The following is a 17,513-nucleotide window of genomic DNA, read 5'->3' as shown; positions in this document are numbered from 1 at the left end:
ACAGTACTGTTATTCCGATTCTAATGCATTACAAAAAGAAATATTACGATAAAACTTGAAAAAAGGTCTAAATTTGACAAATAAAAAAAATCCGCGAAACTTCATGAATGATTTTGGCGCAAAGACGTCATGGCTAAACGTGACGTCATACAAATGAAAACTTACAAACTAGAGATTTTTACGTTACCTGTACGATTCAAATTCGGATAAAATTACATTAAAACGGCGAATTCGAGGTAGGTGTTGTTTTATTTTCGATTATATAGTAGTAATCGAACATTTGTTGATTCAACAATTCAAAATGGCGGGTCCATCCTTAGTTACGCCTGGTCAACTGTGGATTTGACGGCAACTTTTAGCCAATGAAAAAAATTGTTACATACAAATTGCATTAGAAGTAATGTTTTATCTATATATATATTGGAAGTTTTGGTGGAACAAGTTTGCAAAAATGCAATCATAACCTGATGTTGCTGGCTTAATAGCAGTATCTTCCAAGTTTTATCTCTAGCATTTTAAGTAAAATTTAATAAAGGGAAGCAAGATGAACAATTTTTAAATCATGTTCATGCCAATGTCGAGAATTAGTTTATGATATTCACTCTGCAATTTTAATCACAAAATATAAATTTTTATGTGTATAATCACACTATTTGTCTGAGTTTCTTGAAAATACTCAATGACAATTAATAAAGTGTATTCCATATGATCATTTTTTTCCCAGGTGCCATTGAACCTGTCATGTGTCCCCTTGGTTACAAGGAATATGATGGATCTCCCAGAGCCACTTTCGAGGACACATGTGAACCATGCAAACCAGGAACATTTGGAGCACACACGAGCAGAGCTGTATGTGAAGCGTGTCGAGCGGGAGTTGTATGTCTGGCAATGGCAACAACAGATCAACCTGTGGCAAATGCCAGTTCTATAGCGGAAATATTTGGACCGAATGCTACAAACTCCTACCTATGTCCAGCTGGTAAGTTTATATACTGTTGATCAACAAAAAGTCACAAGCCATTTTCATCAAGTAAATTTGAAATTAAATCGCCACGTGTTAGGTTGAAAAGGACTTAACGTGAAATAGAGTATCTGCAATTATATATCTGTATTTAACTAATTTAGTTTTGATTGAGTCAACTGACTGAAATTTATTTTATTTAACCATTTAAATATTAGAATTTCGATTATTTTTTATTCCATGATTAGTCAGTCAGTAAGTGTACATAAAACTCTATTTGAAGAGCATATTTATAAATAATAGTTTATATCAAAGCATTGCTGCCATTGAAGATATTGATTTCACTTTGAGATAAAAATGACCAACTACAGCACTATTGTCTTGCCTTTGTTTTTGCAAAGATGGTGTAGGGATTGTGCATACAAATTTCTGAAAATAGCACTTAATATATAGTTCCTTTGAAGAACTTTTTTGGATTTAATGTTATTAAGGTACTAGTAGGTAATTTTTGTTTTCGTTTACAGGATATTACTGTCCACAGAATAGTTCTTCTCCCACACCGTGCCCTGCAGGACGTTACAATGCATACAGTGAAGGAAAGAGTATAAATGACTGTGAACTTTGCCCTGTCAATCATTTCAACAAATGGGAGGCACAAGAAGGGTGTTATTTCTGTGGAGGTCAGGCCTTCCAATCTGAGAGAGGACAGACAACTTGTGACTGCACAGGATCTGGAAGAGATTTCCAGGTAATTTACACAAACATACCAAAAATATTACTTAACCCTCCAGATTATTATGTCATATCAGTATTATTAAATAGTATTTTACCTTAAAAGTTTTAGTGATTATAAATACTTGTTTTGAATAATGTTAATTCAGAAATTAATGTTTGAATTTGTTATTGACAATGTTGAACAACGGACAAAGGGAGATTTATTAATGGGATTTCAGAAATTGCTTCATACAAGTTATGCTTTCAGAATGCATGCATGCCAGTTTTTAAGTTGCAAAACACTTCCCATTGCAATTTTACATATTACAAAAATAACAGTAATAATTTCTAAATTTACAGAAATTTAGAACTACTCACTGTTAAAGTATGATTCAGTATTTTGCTTTGAATTTGAGACAGAAATGTCTAGAGAATAATGGACTTTACCATGTTTACCTAATTTATAATGTAAAAAAAAAATAATATTGTAATTATTGTCTGTTAGGAACATTCTAAAAGTTCTTTCAGTGCTTTGATTTTTCTTTTTACAGGAGAGTGATAGAACTTGTCCATGTGGAGCAGGATTCATTGAGAACACAGATATAATAGATTGTACAAAGAAAGTATATGACCTCTGCTTGTCAGGAACAACAAGAGCACAGAATGGGGAGTGTCTAACCGATGGAGAATGGGAGGACTACTGTAGTAATTATGTAAGGGACGCTTAAATGAATTTACAATTTACAATTTAGTCACAGTGTCATAGTGGCAAAATGTCAAATTATCTTCACAATTCACTCACACTGACTTAGTTGTCTAATCTCTAATCAACTGAAAATTCTCTTGCTGTGTTCAGTGAAATGTCATATCAACATCACATTTTACCTACAGTTCCCTAGTGCCCAATTGTCTAGGTATTTGATTAAAGCAACTTTACAAATCTTCAAAGTTTTGCTCTGTTCAGTCAGAACTGATAAATTATTGCTTGCTGTTTCATGCCAGCATTGTTATAAATACCCTGTATTAACTTGGGCTCTAAATACAAGAGAGAAAATAATGCTTCTTATAATGATTGTTGCATATGTATTTTTTTAATTTATATTTTTTGCTAGCTGAATTCAAGAGATATAAACTCCCCAATCCTATTCCCTTAAAAATTATTATATTATTATTATATATTGCATATATATTTTCTATCTTCGTAAATATCGTTATTATATTTTCTTTATACAGGTGTGTGACACTTACGTTGGATATGATCGTTACATCGGCGTATGTCTATGTCAATCAGATTACTTGGAGGATGTTTGTAACCTGGAATGTAGAATAGCTCAGCGTGATAGAATTGGTCTTGTCTGTGCTGAACCTCCATTAGAAGTACACGTTGTGATACGACATGCAAATGATTCTGTTTCTGTAAGTTTTTAAGCAGTATATATCTTTGTATATTATGTGATAAATATGAATATATCTTTGTATATTAGATGATAAATATGATAAGAAAATCTAAATCTTGTCAATATACATTGAGGATATGATTTGAAAATGTTTCTGTAAGCTTTATGGCATTAAATTGCATATCTGTTTAGATAAGTATAAAATATGATTTTAAAACAAAGTAAAATTTTGAAATTCAATACTGAATGATGACCAGGAATGTAAATAGAAATTTGGTATAAATTTTATTTGCAAAACCATTGATTTGACAGATAATTTCATGATTATCGAAACAACTACTACAGTATATTTTTAATTCTTATTCAAAAGATCATGATCATGGTGATTGATATTTTAACTTAGGTACTATGAGGGGGGTAGGAGGGGTCCTGATCCCGAAATCCCGGGCTTAAGAACACAAAATCCAGAGGTCCCGAATTTAAATAAAGTTAAATCCCGGATCCTGTAATTTGAAAAAAAGAATTCCCGGATCCTGAATGGGTAAATCCTGAAATCCCGAGCTTAATAACACCCGATCCCAGAGTCCTGAAAAAGGTCCTATCCCCCCTCTACTGTGGATTCATTTATTCTTGTGAATATCAATTTTTCCTGGTTAAAAAAAAAATTGTAGTTTAATGGATATATGATAACAATTTGCATACAAACCTTTAATAGTAAAGTTGAACTTAGCCTAACATTTAGATTTGTGGATTGCCTATATTTATGAAATCCATTAAAATTGGTATCACAGAAATAATGATTAATCCACACTATTTTATAGAATATTAAATCTTAATGACTAGTTTTCATGATTTTTATTTAATTTTTCAGCATGAAATAACATCAGACAACATGCTTTCATCCATTAATTCCCGAGAGGCCATTACTCAGGATCAGTGTAGCTTGTTAGATGGTACAGAAAACACAATACATCTTGTTGAATCGGGTCCGTCAGGATTTTTGGGCGTGTATAATCCCACCACTAGTGATGTTGTCTCCCTTTTCACATCCAATGTCAAGGACTCATCAATTACCTACAATGCATCAGTAGATAGTAACCAATATACAGGAAGGCGTCGTCTGCTGGCTACATCATCACTGGCAAATTCTACATTTACTGGAATAGCTAATCCAGTAACGTGTTTGGAATATGGTGAAATAATGGCATGGGCAGTTAGTAACTCATATTACCCAGTTTATGACATGTAAGTACTATATCATCTGCTTGGAGTCTAGATAAAGGGTCTAAGCTTAAAATGTTGATCTTCCAGAATATTGGTAGCATACTTTCTACCATTATGCTATACTGTGTGATGCTTTTTTACATTCATTTCTCATTCAATTTTCTGTATACCAAATACTTACGTATTCTTTATACACAACATTGCTATATATGTCATTTTTATTGCATTTTTCATAAAATAAAATCAATTCCAAGAATAAAACTTGAAGTGATATAAGAATAAGAAGATGTTGTATGATTGCCAATAAGTCAACTTTCCACAGAAGATCAAATGACACAGAATTTAACAGCTATAGGTCACTGCAACAATGAGCAACACCAATACCAAATAGTAAGGTATAAAAGGCAAGGAAATTACAAATGCATACCTGCCAACTGTCACTATTTGCGGGGGATTTCCCTCATGGAGGCTCCCAAATTGAAATTTTGAAAGAGCAATTTTGTCCACAATTTAAACAAAACAATTAATTTTACAATGACTTTAGGCTTATAAAAGTATCAAGAAGCCAAAAAACAGCATTAAAATGTATTTGCAGGCCCCTTTGAAGGTTTTTTTAGGACTATGACAGCCATCTTTCACGCAAAACCCCCATGGGCATTTTGAAAAGTTGGCAGGTATGCAAATGTTGAACAATTCATGCAAGATAACTAACATACTAAATTATGTTAAAAATAATGAACGAAAAAAAGTATGACAGCAACAAACGACAACCACTGAATTACAGGCTTCTGATTTGGAACAAGCATTAAGTATTCTTACTGTGCAATATGTTTTCACATTCATCGCTTATCAACTTCCTATTTTCTGTATACTCAAAGAGGGTATATTAGAATATAAGTGATCATTATTGCTAATAGTTCAACTATTTATTTCAGAAACAACTTGTTCAACACGAATGGTAACTTTGACTATGGAGGCTTCAGACTGTTAGTGGAGAGTATGGTTCAGTCCACCTCATCAGCCACTCTCTTCTTCTACCAGTTCAATGACCCTGGTGTCTACGTCTTTTATGTCAGCAATGATGTCAACAAGAAAATGGTAAGTAATAAATATACTATATCTGATTTGGCTACCCTTTTAGGGTATCAATTTTCCATACCTGCCAACATTTCTAAATGCCCATGGGGGTTTTGTTGGCAAGATAGTTCTTTATACCTACAAAACCTTCAAGGGGGTCTTCTATTTTAATGTGTGTGGGGTTTTTTTTGGCTTCTTCAGACTTACAATCCCATAGCTATGGTAAAATTGATTGTACTGTTATAAATTGAGGACAAATTGCTCTTTCATAATTTCAATTTAATGGCAGAAATCCCCCACACACAGACAGTTTGCAGGTGATTTTCCGGGATTTTAAGGATATAACTCTTCAGCATAAGGCAAGATCTCCACACCTTATACTAATCTTTAAATTGCTTTCTAGACCAGTTGTGAATATATTTAATAGAGATAATTAAAGATTTGCTTTCAATGTAAAATTTGTAATGGATAACAAAACTTGAATTAGTTTGTTAAAAGTTACTTAAAATAGTTTGATATCTTTCAGTACATTCGAGTAATGGCCCAGAACTCAGTGTGTTCTGAAGATGGACCTTTCTTCCCACCTACATCACGATACTTTATACAGAATGGTATTGGACTTGCTTCTGACATCCTACAAGCTCCAGACTGGGCTATCATCTTCATCATTCTAGGAGCTGCTTTGTTAGCCATGGTTATAATGCTGATTGCATTGGTAAGTATTAAACCAAAAGGTTAAGATCTTTTAGCCCATTGGTAGGTAAAAAGGTATAGATTTGTTAGCCATGGTTATAATGCTGATTGCATTGGTAGGTATAAAACCAAGACTGTTAAATTATGGGGTTGATGGATAGAAGAGGTTTGAAGCTCACTTTTCAACTTTTTTTTATCATTTCATAACCCTTTTCTCACCCTTTCCTTAGAAATTACCAAGCTACTTTAAATTGTTCAATATTTTGTTCCAATTTAAATCCTAAATAAGATTTTAATCAAATATTGAAATTCTTGTCAGTAATAATATATCTTTCATACAGTCATTTTAAATTTGCCGGCCAAAATTTCATACTTTTCTTAGATATTCAAGGTATTTGAAATATTTTTTATTACTTTTCAGGTGTTATTCCGTAAATATGGCTGGACAAAGACATCATACTTATTCCCATTCTACCGAGCCAGAACCAGGAAGTATAACTTTGATGACTATTCCAGTAAAGGATCCACTGTACATCCGGCCAGGAAATTCCACAGGAATATGGAGGCAGCTGCTCTACGTAGAGATAATCCAGATGATAACAGACTTGCTATACTGGACGGTAAGGCTGGGAAATATTATATGTGTGTCTGGATGGGTGTTACAGAATTTAGAATAATGGACCCAAAAAATAAAAAGTCAACAAAGATATGTGCTTAAAATAAGAATAGAGAATAATGGGGTGCTAAAAATGTATAACAAAAATAAAGAATTTCATCTGTGACACAAATATTGTTTAAGTTAATAAATTTGATAATTTCTATTTCAATTTTGAATTTTAGAAATACAACTTTGCGAAATTAAACTGGTTTGAACTAGTTGGATAAAAATCGAAAGGGAGGTTGATGGAAGAGCCTACATAAATACTGTACACTATCGCTATCGCTCTGGCAAAAATAATCACGAATATAATGCCTACCCATGTTACAACAATAAAGTATAGCTGGCATCAATTATTTCTTAATTTGTAAACTAAAACTGCTATGTCTTGATGAGGTAAATACTTTTTCACCCATATACCAATATTTTCTTGTCTTTGTAATAAATAACATTTTTCAATTCCAGCCAATGCTGTTGAAGTGAAGAGTGATGATTTCTGGGACTATGACAGACAATGTGACCTAGAGGCTTTCAACACAAAGACACTATATGATACACTGTCTAAACAATCTAACAAAGTCACACAGACAATCGGCAGACAGAAAGATGAGGTTTGTTACTATATTTTAGTAGGAAGATTTAACTTACAAAGCTGTAATTTGTTTTAGGTTCTTAGTCTCATAATAATGAATTATCAAACATTTATTTGACGAAAGACTGGTCGGCTAAGAGTTGGAATAATCTGTCCAGGGGTGCAATGTCTTCTTGCTTATTGTTTTTTGTTAACCAGCATGTAAACTTCTGTGCTGAAAATAAAAACAGGTTCATATGAATTTCACATTTACATCATCTTAATTAATAACCCAGTAATATTTGCCACTGGACATTAAAAACTAATCCATTGTTATCATTATTTTTTTTCTTTCATTACGACTAATAGGTGGTACATGTAATAAATTTGTTAAATATGATATTACTAATTTTGAACATCAATATGTTTTTAGGTCAAAAACATGTATCAAAGAGTAGCCAATCAAAATGAGTCTCTGAAAGGACTCTGGGCTGCCAAGATGAATTTGAAAGGACCTGGTGTATTGGCTACAGATGGTGACATTGAAGTGTATGATGAAAAGTTGAGAGCTCTAGAAAATGAACTTGAGAGAAGGAAGGATGTAGGACGACAGTTTGAAGAAATCCTCATCAGACAGAAAGAATTGATGACAGATGATGAATCATGCAGAGAAAAACATCAGGTAGGGGAAATTTACTTTATTTTAATTTTTGCGCTATTTTTATATTTCTTGATCTGTATGTGAAAAATATTTCTCTTCACTAGAGAAAAATCTGTTATCGGCAAATGATTGGTCAAAATTAATTGTGTCATTAAATTTTCTTGGTTTCTTCTGAATTTTCCTATTGTGACGTCATGAAAAAAGGAGACCATGCCTGATGACATCACATAAAAAGTACACAACTTTCTTCAAATCTTTGAAAAAGAAGGATAAAAATCATTAGAAAAATAGATTCCACCACTATAACTCGCGTATTACGATATTTCTCCACTCTTGACATTCTGTATTACATGTATCTATAAAGGAAACAGCATTTACAGCAGGATGTAAGGCTTGCTCACCAAAGGTTTCTTGATTTGTATAAAATTTAGAGAAAATTTTTGGTCACTACTGTAAAGTTTAGAAATTTCTGCTTGCTTTTATCATTGAAATTTGGACATGACGGACCAAAATCAGTGAGAATAATTATTGCGACTACAAGAAAATATGGATACTAATATATGTGTCAGACTGCACATCGAAGTTCTTATTATTGTGATTTTCATCCAGTTGCATTATTCACAATAATAAAAACCTCAGATTGACAGGTTGTTTGTCCAGTTGCATTATTCACAATAATAAAAACTTCAGATTGACAGGTTGTTTGCTACTGTGAATTTGAAAACTTATATATGCATTTATTGTTGTGCTTTTTGGACAACTGAAAAAAAAGTGGGATTAATTATTGTGATATTTCAAAAAAATTTAATGCAAGTTTTTGTTTTTACAAAATCTAGTACAAATGTACCTTGATATGTGACAACAATTAAAACATTACAAAATTTGTTGTATTTCAGGTTGAATACCAAGCCTCTCTCAGAGAAGCAGTGAGAACATTACAGGAGCATGTCAAACACATACAGGAAGGAGGAATAAATAAAGATGGAGACATCGACTTAGAAGCTCACACATCGAATAACTCTCGTGTCACAATGCTAGTATCTAACATGGTGGACGAGAGTAAATCTGAATGTCAGCGTGTTGGAGCATGGGGAATTACTGGAGAAGGAACAGGAGGTCGTCTGGTCAGGGCTGGTAATACATCACCAATGAAGAGGGACCAACTATTTGGTAAGTACAGGGGAACAGATTGACAATTTCGTGCATCAATGATTTCTGAAATTAAACAGATTTTAGGATTACAATATATTTTGTCTGTATACTATCTTTTGCAAAATATTGAATTTTTCATTATTTCCAGGTTTTTCAACTTTGTACTTTCTCCAGTCAATTTATTAGTAACCTATGAGTTGAATAGAATTTTCAGACATATTTTATAACTAAGTAATGCATTTTGATTTTGATAGAGGCAAACAAAATATTATTATGATATGAGCTTGGAATTCATTATATTTTATGTCTATTTATAGGACCTGATATGAGTGTCAAGGCCACTGATCTAGTTGCCATAGACAACAACACAGGGTTAATCAAACCAAAACCAGGAACCAAAATAGTATTAGCAGATGGCAGCTTAATAGATGTTCCACCAAATCATTTCGTTCATCCACAGACAGGCCATGTTTTACCAATACAAGGAAATGTAGCATATGACCCTGTCACTTCCAGACTTGTGTTTGTTGTAGACTCAGCAACAGGTTAGAGTTATATTGTTGACTTTGACAGCAATACTGTAAACCAAATTATTTTCCTGAGCGATTTATTGTTGGCGACTTTCCCTAGTTAAAAACATAACTCAAATATAAATCGTCACATATATGTAAGAATTAGATCATTTGTTATTCAACTACTTCAAGTAAATTTGAAAATCTCGAAATTATATTGTCTCATTAAAGGATAGAAAGGGCTTAACACTACAAAATATCCATGAAAATAAGTGTTTACAGTAAATCTCTATTCAATTTCTTTCCATACCAATAGATTGAAGTGGGGGTTTATTATTTTCTAGCTGGCTATCTTGTTATAAACTTTTGATTTATATTTTCAAAAGGTGAGGCAGCCAGAGCAGATGAACCATTTATACCTTTCGTACCATTCCCAACCAGAGATGGTCAACCAATCAAAACTAAGCTTAAACCAATGGAGCACAAGAGTGACATGAAATTTGGTGCACCTATTTCTGATCCCGTAACAGGAATTCATGTACCCATCATGGCTGTTACAATGCACCCCCAGACTGGGGCTATTCTACCAATTGGTTGTACTCATGTTGATCCAGTGACTGGTTTACCAACACCAGTAGAAGTTGGATCAGTAATGGTTGATCCTAACTCAGGACAAGCAGTACCTATCTTAGCCGTCTCCCTGGATCCATCTTCAGGTGAGATGCAGATTTTTTTTTCATTGCTGTGAATTAATTTATTTTCATTGATCAAGAGCCTATGAGAACTTTTTTCATTCAACACTTATATAAGTGGATCATTTTAACTTACAACATCCACAAAAAATAGTTCCCTTTATGACCAGACTATTTTAACTGATATTGTTCTACCTTCATGCTATCCATAGATAAATGTTTCATATAGAGATTTAATGGGATAACCTCCTGGGAATATTTAGGGAAGTAGAAATCAACTCACCTTGGTAATTATTTCAAATAGACCTTTTCTTAAAAGAAACTATACCTATGAACTTTTACCCGACAAGTAATAATTGCATGTCTTTCAGACACATAACGAAGCATCAATAAAAAATATTTGGCCTTGCAACAAAAGCCATCATTTTATAAAGTTCTGGTTAAAAAAAAATAAGCTATCTGAAAACAGAATTTACTCTTCAATCAAAGTAGCTTTTTTATAATCTTATATTTAATCTTTTTTATTTTTCTGTTAAGGTGATGTTGTTCCAGTAGGAGGAGTCAAACAGGGTGACAGAAGACCAATACCCATAATTCCAGGTGACCTCTATGTGGAACCATTGAGTGGCAAGGTCGTAAGAGTCCACAGTGGAATCTTACAAGATACAACTGTCTTACCATCATCTGGTGGATTCCAGGCTCTGTTAGATTCCAGTGTATTTGCTTGTGAAGCCAGAGTCAATGACGTCATGGATCATTACACCAAGGCTGTTTTTAACCAGACTGGTACCAACATCAATGTTAGACTGGAAGAGAGTAACATGATGGCTGCCATTGCCGAGCTAGAGAAGGCTAGAGCTCGTATGAAGTCACATCTACTGAGAAATCAACATGATACTGAGAGAAGACTTGAGAGAGCCTCAGTACTAGCTGTCACAGGAGGCTGTCCAGGTAAGATCTTGTTAGAATTGTTTGAAAATAAAGATAAGGAGATGTGGTATGACTGACAATGAGACAACTATCCACTAGTGTACAAATGATGTGGAAATGAGCAACTTTAGAGGACTACAGCCTAAAACATCAAACAAATCCTTTACCATGCATGAAGATGAAAATAACTAGATTTGGTTTGATTGCCAAGAGACAACTTTCCATCAAAGTCCAAATGACATGGATGTTAGATTAAAGGTCACACTACATCCTTCATTGATCAGCAAAACCCATACCGTATAGTCAGCTTCAAAAGGCCTGCAAAATTAAATTTAAAAAACGGGATTTTTTTTTACCAACAAATTTATTCAAAAAAATCTTCCTAACTCTTTTCTTTTGAATTTGTCTATTACACAAATATTACTGAAAGTAAATTCAAGTGATTAACTATTGTACTTGTCAGATGATTGACAAAAGAAGCTCTAGTTCAAAAATCTAATTAATTTTCAGGCATGTATGAATTTTCAAAGACTGGACAATTGCTACCCATTCTTGTTGGAACAACCATGATGGACCCTGCAGGTAGTGGACAGGAAGTACCCATTCTAGGTGCTGCCACAGACAAAAAGACAGGAAACACAGTACCACTAGGTGGCACCATGGAAGATCCTGAAGGAGGAGGTAAAGCTATATTATTTTATACTTATTCTAAAAAAAATAGAAGTGGCCTAAGATCTTTTAAAACAAACTCTCCCAGCCAAAGTTAGAAATAGTCTCACTATAAAATAATGAATGAAAATGTGGAATGTGTCAAAAAGACAACAAGAGTAAAAAAAAAAACAGTGGAAGGCCAAACACAGCAAGAAAATCCTGCACACTGAGGTGGACTTGTTTATCTGCATTTGACTTCATATCTCCAAATGTACCAAATAAAGCCATTATAAAAAAATCATAGATTCTGATCTGATAATTTATTTTAATTTGAGTGGAATGGTTTCATTTTGAGCTATAAATTGTACAATTAGAAAAAATATAGAGTAATATCAAAATTATTTAAAATTTGTTGTGGCTCTGACAAATTCAGTGAGTTGGATGAGAATCTAAAAACATATTTTTATTATGGTTTAACAATTCACTTATATGGTGGATTTGTACTGAGAAGTTCTTTACAAATCAGTCAAGTTGTTTATATCTCATCATCATTGAGTAAACTAAAGCATTTGTAAAGCTTACAACAATAAATCACTAACTTTAAGTCAGATTTCTTGTGAGTGTCGTAGGAATTTTGATTGTAAATATTCTCAAAAATCTTCAAAATTTTCACATTACTGAATGGTTAAGTTGGGGAATCTGTGCTTTTTTTAAGAATGAGATTTTTGTAAATATTCAGCCATCATTCATGTTGTACAATTTTGGTAAAAGATAATTGAAATGTGTCACTTTCAAACATTCTTTAATCTCTATTTCACAGGCTTGGTGCCAATTTCAATTGGTAAGAAAGCAGTAGATCCTGTAACAGGAGTTATGTCCCCTGTCATCAGTGTCCGTAGCAACCCAGATAATGGTCTTGCAATACCAGTAACTCTATCAACAGGTGGAGCTAGGAAGAAAAAACCACCACCAGGTGCCCTCGCTATGTTAGAGGAGGAGTTAGTTGCTCGTCGTACGTACTGGAGACGTCAAAGACAACACGAGAAAGAAGTCACATACAAAGAACACCAGACGGCCCAACAATTATTGTTTGACATGGATTCAGTTACATCTAAGACAATTCAGAAATTCTTGGAAGATATTGATGTTGAAGTGCACAATATGTCTGAAAGTGAGAAGCGAGAGTTCCAGAGACGTGGTGGCGCAGAACAGGAATATTCATTGGTTGTCCCACCAGATGTCGTTGCTGTCTTGACACAAGGAGATGCCAATGAACACAGCCATGAAGAAGTTCATATAGCTGCCCATGTTAAGTTGTGTGATGTTCTTAGAAAATTCTACACCAAACTTCAACAGGAAGAGAAACAGTTCAAGGACAAATTAGGTGACCTTGATGGGGCCATGAATCCAGATGCAGAAAACACTGCTATGAAACGATATCGTCAAGCTAAGAATAGACTTCAAGCAGAACTTCAGGATCATATTATCACCAGAATGCATGGCCTTGACGAGGCACACTCAGCTCTAGAGTATGCTAGAGAGAGATCTGAATTGTGTGCTACCGAAGCTAAGATGGTATTGACACACGAGGCTCTATTGGCTGGTGATTTCGATTGTCAATTGTCAGGTGTTTATGGCGATGTTGAAAATACCGGTGAAAAAGACTCTGAACTTATACCATTACTCAAACAACTGATAGCCATGTTAGAATCAGGAGGACCATTCACTTTGTCGTCAGAGTTATTGAACTTGATCAATTCAGGCAAGAACATTGCTGGTTCTCAAAACACTACAAACATTACTAATATGGGCCAAGGTCAAGGTCAAGATGGGGACAGAGGAAGTAACAATCAAGATAAGGATAAGAATGGAAAAGATAACAACAAAAAATCTAAAAAGAAAGACAAAGAAGAAGTTAAACATGTGACTTCAAGTATGGGCGGTACTGTGATTGGAACAGGAGGACAAAATTCATCTGTAGATGATGGAAATATTTTCGGTGGAAAGAATCAAGGCACTCAAGCAGAATTACAGAGAGCTATGTTTGAAAAGCAAGCTTATGAGGCTGCAAAACTAGAAAATGACCTAAAACGTAATGAACTGGATACAATTAATGACACTCTTGATGAATGTGAGAAAAATAAACAGAGAGCTATAGACGAGGCCAAGGCTGATTTAGAGAGAAAGTTAGCAAAGGTTAAAACTGAACAAGAACAAGAGAAGGTCATGATGGACTATGCTACTAATATGCAAAAGTTGAACGAATCATTCGAGAAAAATAAACAGAAACAATTGGACACACTTAGACAGAAACTTCTAGAGCACCGTAGACAGGGAAAGAAAGATTTACACAGGAAACACATCGGTGAAGCACAGGCCCAGGGACTTCCTGCTGATTCAGTTCCTAGCATCCAAAACCAATCTTATGAAGAATTGATGAAGGATCTGTTACGATTACAAAAACAACAAGAGGAAATGATGGCAGAAATGAGGAAGAAGAGTGCAGATGAAGGAGACAAGGTCAAACCTGCTGACATTGACAAAGAACTAGAACAGCAAATCAGAGCCATGGACTTATCCAAAGCACAGAAAGAACAAATGATTCAATTGGCTAATAAAAAGTCACATGAACTGAGCAAGCAGGTTGAAGAAATGAAGAGGAAACTGAGAGAAAGGAAGGAAAGAAAGAAGGCAGGAAGTTTGACAGCAGATGAAGATCAGAATCTCAGTGAAGAGGAAAAGAGAAAACTGATGGAAGCCAGGGAAATGCAGAATGATGCTGATAGAATGATGGAAGAACAAGCTATCCTGGATACAATGAAACTCATGGAACAGGTTTGTCAATTTTTATAAAATACTTCTATAAAATATCTCTTTGTTTATGCATGAATTGCCTACCTTTAGAACACATAATTTTAGTAGTATAGGATTTAAGCTCTGATTTGTTTTCAAAATTTACATTGAGGTTATCTAAATCTAGTTAAAAAATAATATTTCAAGAATTAAAATAAATGTGAACTGAATTAATTGCTATCTATTGTCTTGTGACTTATTGTCGTGTTACTATTTTTCACATAATTTTTTTAATATTCTGTCCCTCATTTTATTATTTGTTTTTAAATAACTAAATGACCTTCTAGTATGTGAAATTTGAAGCATTTTATTTTTCAACATTAAAACAATTGTACATAAATTCTTTATCTTGTTTATATAGGAACAAAAGAGAAAGGCAGAAGAAGATGCATTAAAGGAAATATTGAAAAACGAGTCTGCCCAGGAGAGAGATCGTATTATGGGTCAGTTCCATCAACAGATGAGAAAGATGAACAATCGTTTTGACGATGAAAGGTCAGAAATGGAGGACAAGGTCAAGGCCAAACTAGCAGCCAAGAAACGTCTGAAAGATGAACTTGAAAAGGAGAAGGCAGTTTCCAAGGAGTTAGATAGAATTACCAAAACACATGTAAGTGGGAGTAAAATAGAATAACTAAAACACATATAAGTGGGAGTTAGATAGAAATACCAAAACATGTGTTAGTGGGAGTTAAATAAAATTACCAAAAACACATGTTAGTGGGAGTTAAATAAAATTACCAAAAACACATGTTAGTGGGAGTAAAATAGAATAATCAAAACACATGTAAGTGGGAGTTAGATAGAATAACAAAAACACATGTTATTGGGAGTATAATCGAATAACCAAAACACATCTACCAGATAAATGGGAGTTACGGTAGATAATATAACCAAGTCTTGTTTACTAAGTGGAAGTTAGATAGTATAACTTAAACACATTAACTGGAGTGAGTTAAATACAAATTTGAAACAGTTTTAATATGTGTTAATTCATCGCTTTTTACATTTATTGCATTTTATTAACTTAACATTAGAATTATGCCCCACCTACTATAGTAGAGGAGCATTGTGTTTTCTGGTCTGTGCGTCTGTTTGTTGGTTGGTCTGTCCCGCTTCAGGTTAAAGTTTTTGGTCAAGGTAGTTTTTGATGAAGTTGTAGTCTAATCAACTTGAAACTTAGTACACATGTTCCCTATGATATGATCTTTCTAATTTAAATGCAAAATTAGATTTTTTACCCCAATTTTACGGTTCACTGAACATTTAAAATGATAGTGTGAGTGGGGCATCCATGTACTATGGACACGTTCTTGTTTATTGTAATATAGATATGACTTACGAAGTGAAAAGATATGTCTTAGAGTTGATTGCTTCAATCTAAAAAAGGATTTTATTAATCAGTTATGATTTAATTTATTTATAGGTTGCTAAGGGTGATGCTGACACAGCTGAAGTCATTATGCAAATTAATGATAAGGTCAATGGCGAAAAGATGACCGCAGATCAAGAAAAACTTCTCCGTGAACAGATAGCTAAACAGGAAGAAATAGAGAAGAAACAGTTAGACGAAGCCAGGAAAATGAACCGAAACATTGAGGATGAATTTGATGCTGAACGACAGAGCATTGATGGTAACATGGCCAGTCAGAAGAAATTGGTATGTTGTTCAGACAATTACATGAAAACATTTAGTATTATGACATGTATTTTTAGTTCTTCACAAATTTTCCATGCTGTAATTTTGTAATAAGGGTATGTTGTATGACACCAATGAGACACATAACCACAAAAACCAAAATGAAGTGGATATATGCAAATATAGGTAACCATGCTGCGCCTTCAACAATGATTAAAATTCATACCATGTAGAAAGCTATTTTAAATGTTTGATGATACAAGTCTATTTCAAAGTTATTATGCAGGCTCCAGCAAAGGATAAGGTTCACTAATGGCACAAAATGGCCTAAAATATCAACTTTATCATAAAACACCAAAAAGGTCTCAACTTGGTTCGTAAATGGGTCTATTTCAAAATTATAAATGCTAAATATATCAGTTCTTTTCATAAGACTACAAGATATTAGCCAAAAGAAGCCCAGTTTGGACATTTTGTCAAAATATGATGATTTTGTGCATTTTTCAAACCTAAAAGCTTTTGAAACACCTTGGCCGCCACCTATGATCCAGAATGTGTTGTAACCAAAAGATTCCAATTTTGATATAGATTTCATCAATATAAAGACTTTTTGGATCGTAGATGAAGGCCAAGATTAATTATGCCAAAAACAATTAAAATTATGGACAAAAAGTACCAAAATTGACCTTTTAATACAAATTATGCTCATTTAAGGGGTCATTTGCTCCATAAATAGTAGAGGAAAGTGCCAGAAAAAATATTTTTGTCTTAGTTGTATTATCACAAGTATTTCTATGTGACATTTGTAATTTTTTGCCCCAATTTAAAAAACATAAAAAAATCAGGGCCAATTTTTACCCTTCGTGAACCTTCTCCTTTGACGTCGCAAAGCAATTTCAGGAAGAGATGATCAGAGTAAAAGACCAATAATTATACATTTGTATGTCGTATGCCTGCTATCTATAATTCAATCTGAAAATATGGTTTAGTTTCTTAAATAAATTAATTTACTTTGATATCCCAATCCCAACTATATATTTATATTTTCACCCAAAATTGCAATTACTTTATACATGACTGGATAAAAAAATGTTTTTCATAATTAATCAACTTTTTATTTTTTTATTT

The 17,513-nt window shown here is 33.6% G+C and overlaps 1 protein-coding gene across 1 annotated transcript in view; it reads left to right on the top strand.

The window, feature by feature from the left end:
- Window positions 1-17,513, top strand: part of LOC139503561 (uncharacterized) — a 139,517-nt gene that overhangs the window by 106,944 nt on the left and 15,060 nt on the right. Inside the window, exons 106-123 of the mRNA XM_071293363.1 lie at window positions 725-979; window positions 1,486-1,709; window positions 2,227-2,388; window positions 2,909-3,091; window positions 3,944-4,317; window positions 5,232-5,394; window positions 5,900-6,088; window positions 6,488-6,686; window positions 7,190-7,335; window positions 7,729-7,977; window positions 8,853-9,126; window positions 9,426-9,653; window positions 10,007-10,336; window positions 10,850-11,263; window positions 11,753-11,923; window positions 12,714-14,728; window positions 15,108-15,356; window positions 16,173-16,406. Coding sequence (XP_071149464.1) covers window positions 725-979; window positions 1,486-1,709; window positions 2,227-2,388; window positions 2,909-3,091; window positions 3,944-4,317; window positions 5,232-5,394; window positions 5,900-6,088; window positions 6,488-6,686; window positions 7,190-7,335; window positions 7,729-7,977; window positions 8,853-9,126; window positions 9,426-9,653; window positions 10,007-10,336; window positions 10,850-11,263; window positions 11,753-11,923; window positions 12,714-14,728; window positions 15,108-15,356; window positions 16,173-16,406 — 6,059 coding nt within the window. The remainder of the gene's footprint in view (window positions 1-724; window positions 980-1,485; window positions 1,710-2,226; window positions 2,389-2,908; window positions 3,092-3,943; window positions 4,318-5,231; window positions 5,395-5,899; window positions 6,089-6,487; window positions 6,687-7,189; window positions 7,336-7,728; window positions 7,978-8,852; window positions 9,127-9,425; window positions 9,654-10,006; window positions 10,337-10,849; window positions 11,264-11,752; window positions 11,924-12,713; window positions 14,729-15,107; window positions 15,357-16,172; window positions 16,407-17,513) is intronic.

Source organism: Mytilus edulis, chromosome 14 (assembly GCF_963676685.1).
Source record: "Mytilus edulis chromosome 14, xbMytEdul2.2, whole genome shotgun sequence".
NCBI classification, from domain to species: domain Eukaryota; kingdom Metazoa; phylum Mollusca; class Bivalvia; order Mytilida; family Mytilidae; genus Mytilus; species Mytilus edulis.
The sequence above is the reverse complement of the archived record's forward strand: the minus strand, read 5'-3'. Positions and strand labels throughout refer to the sequence as shown.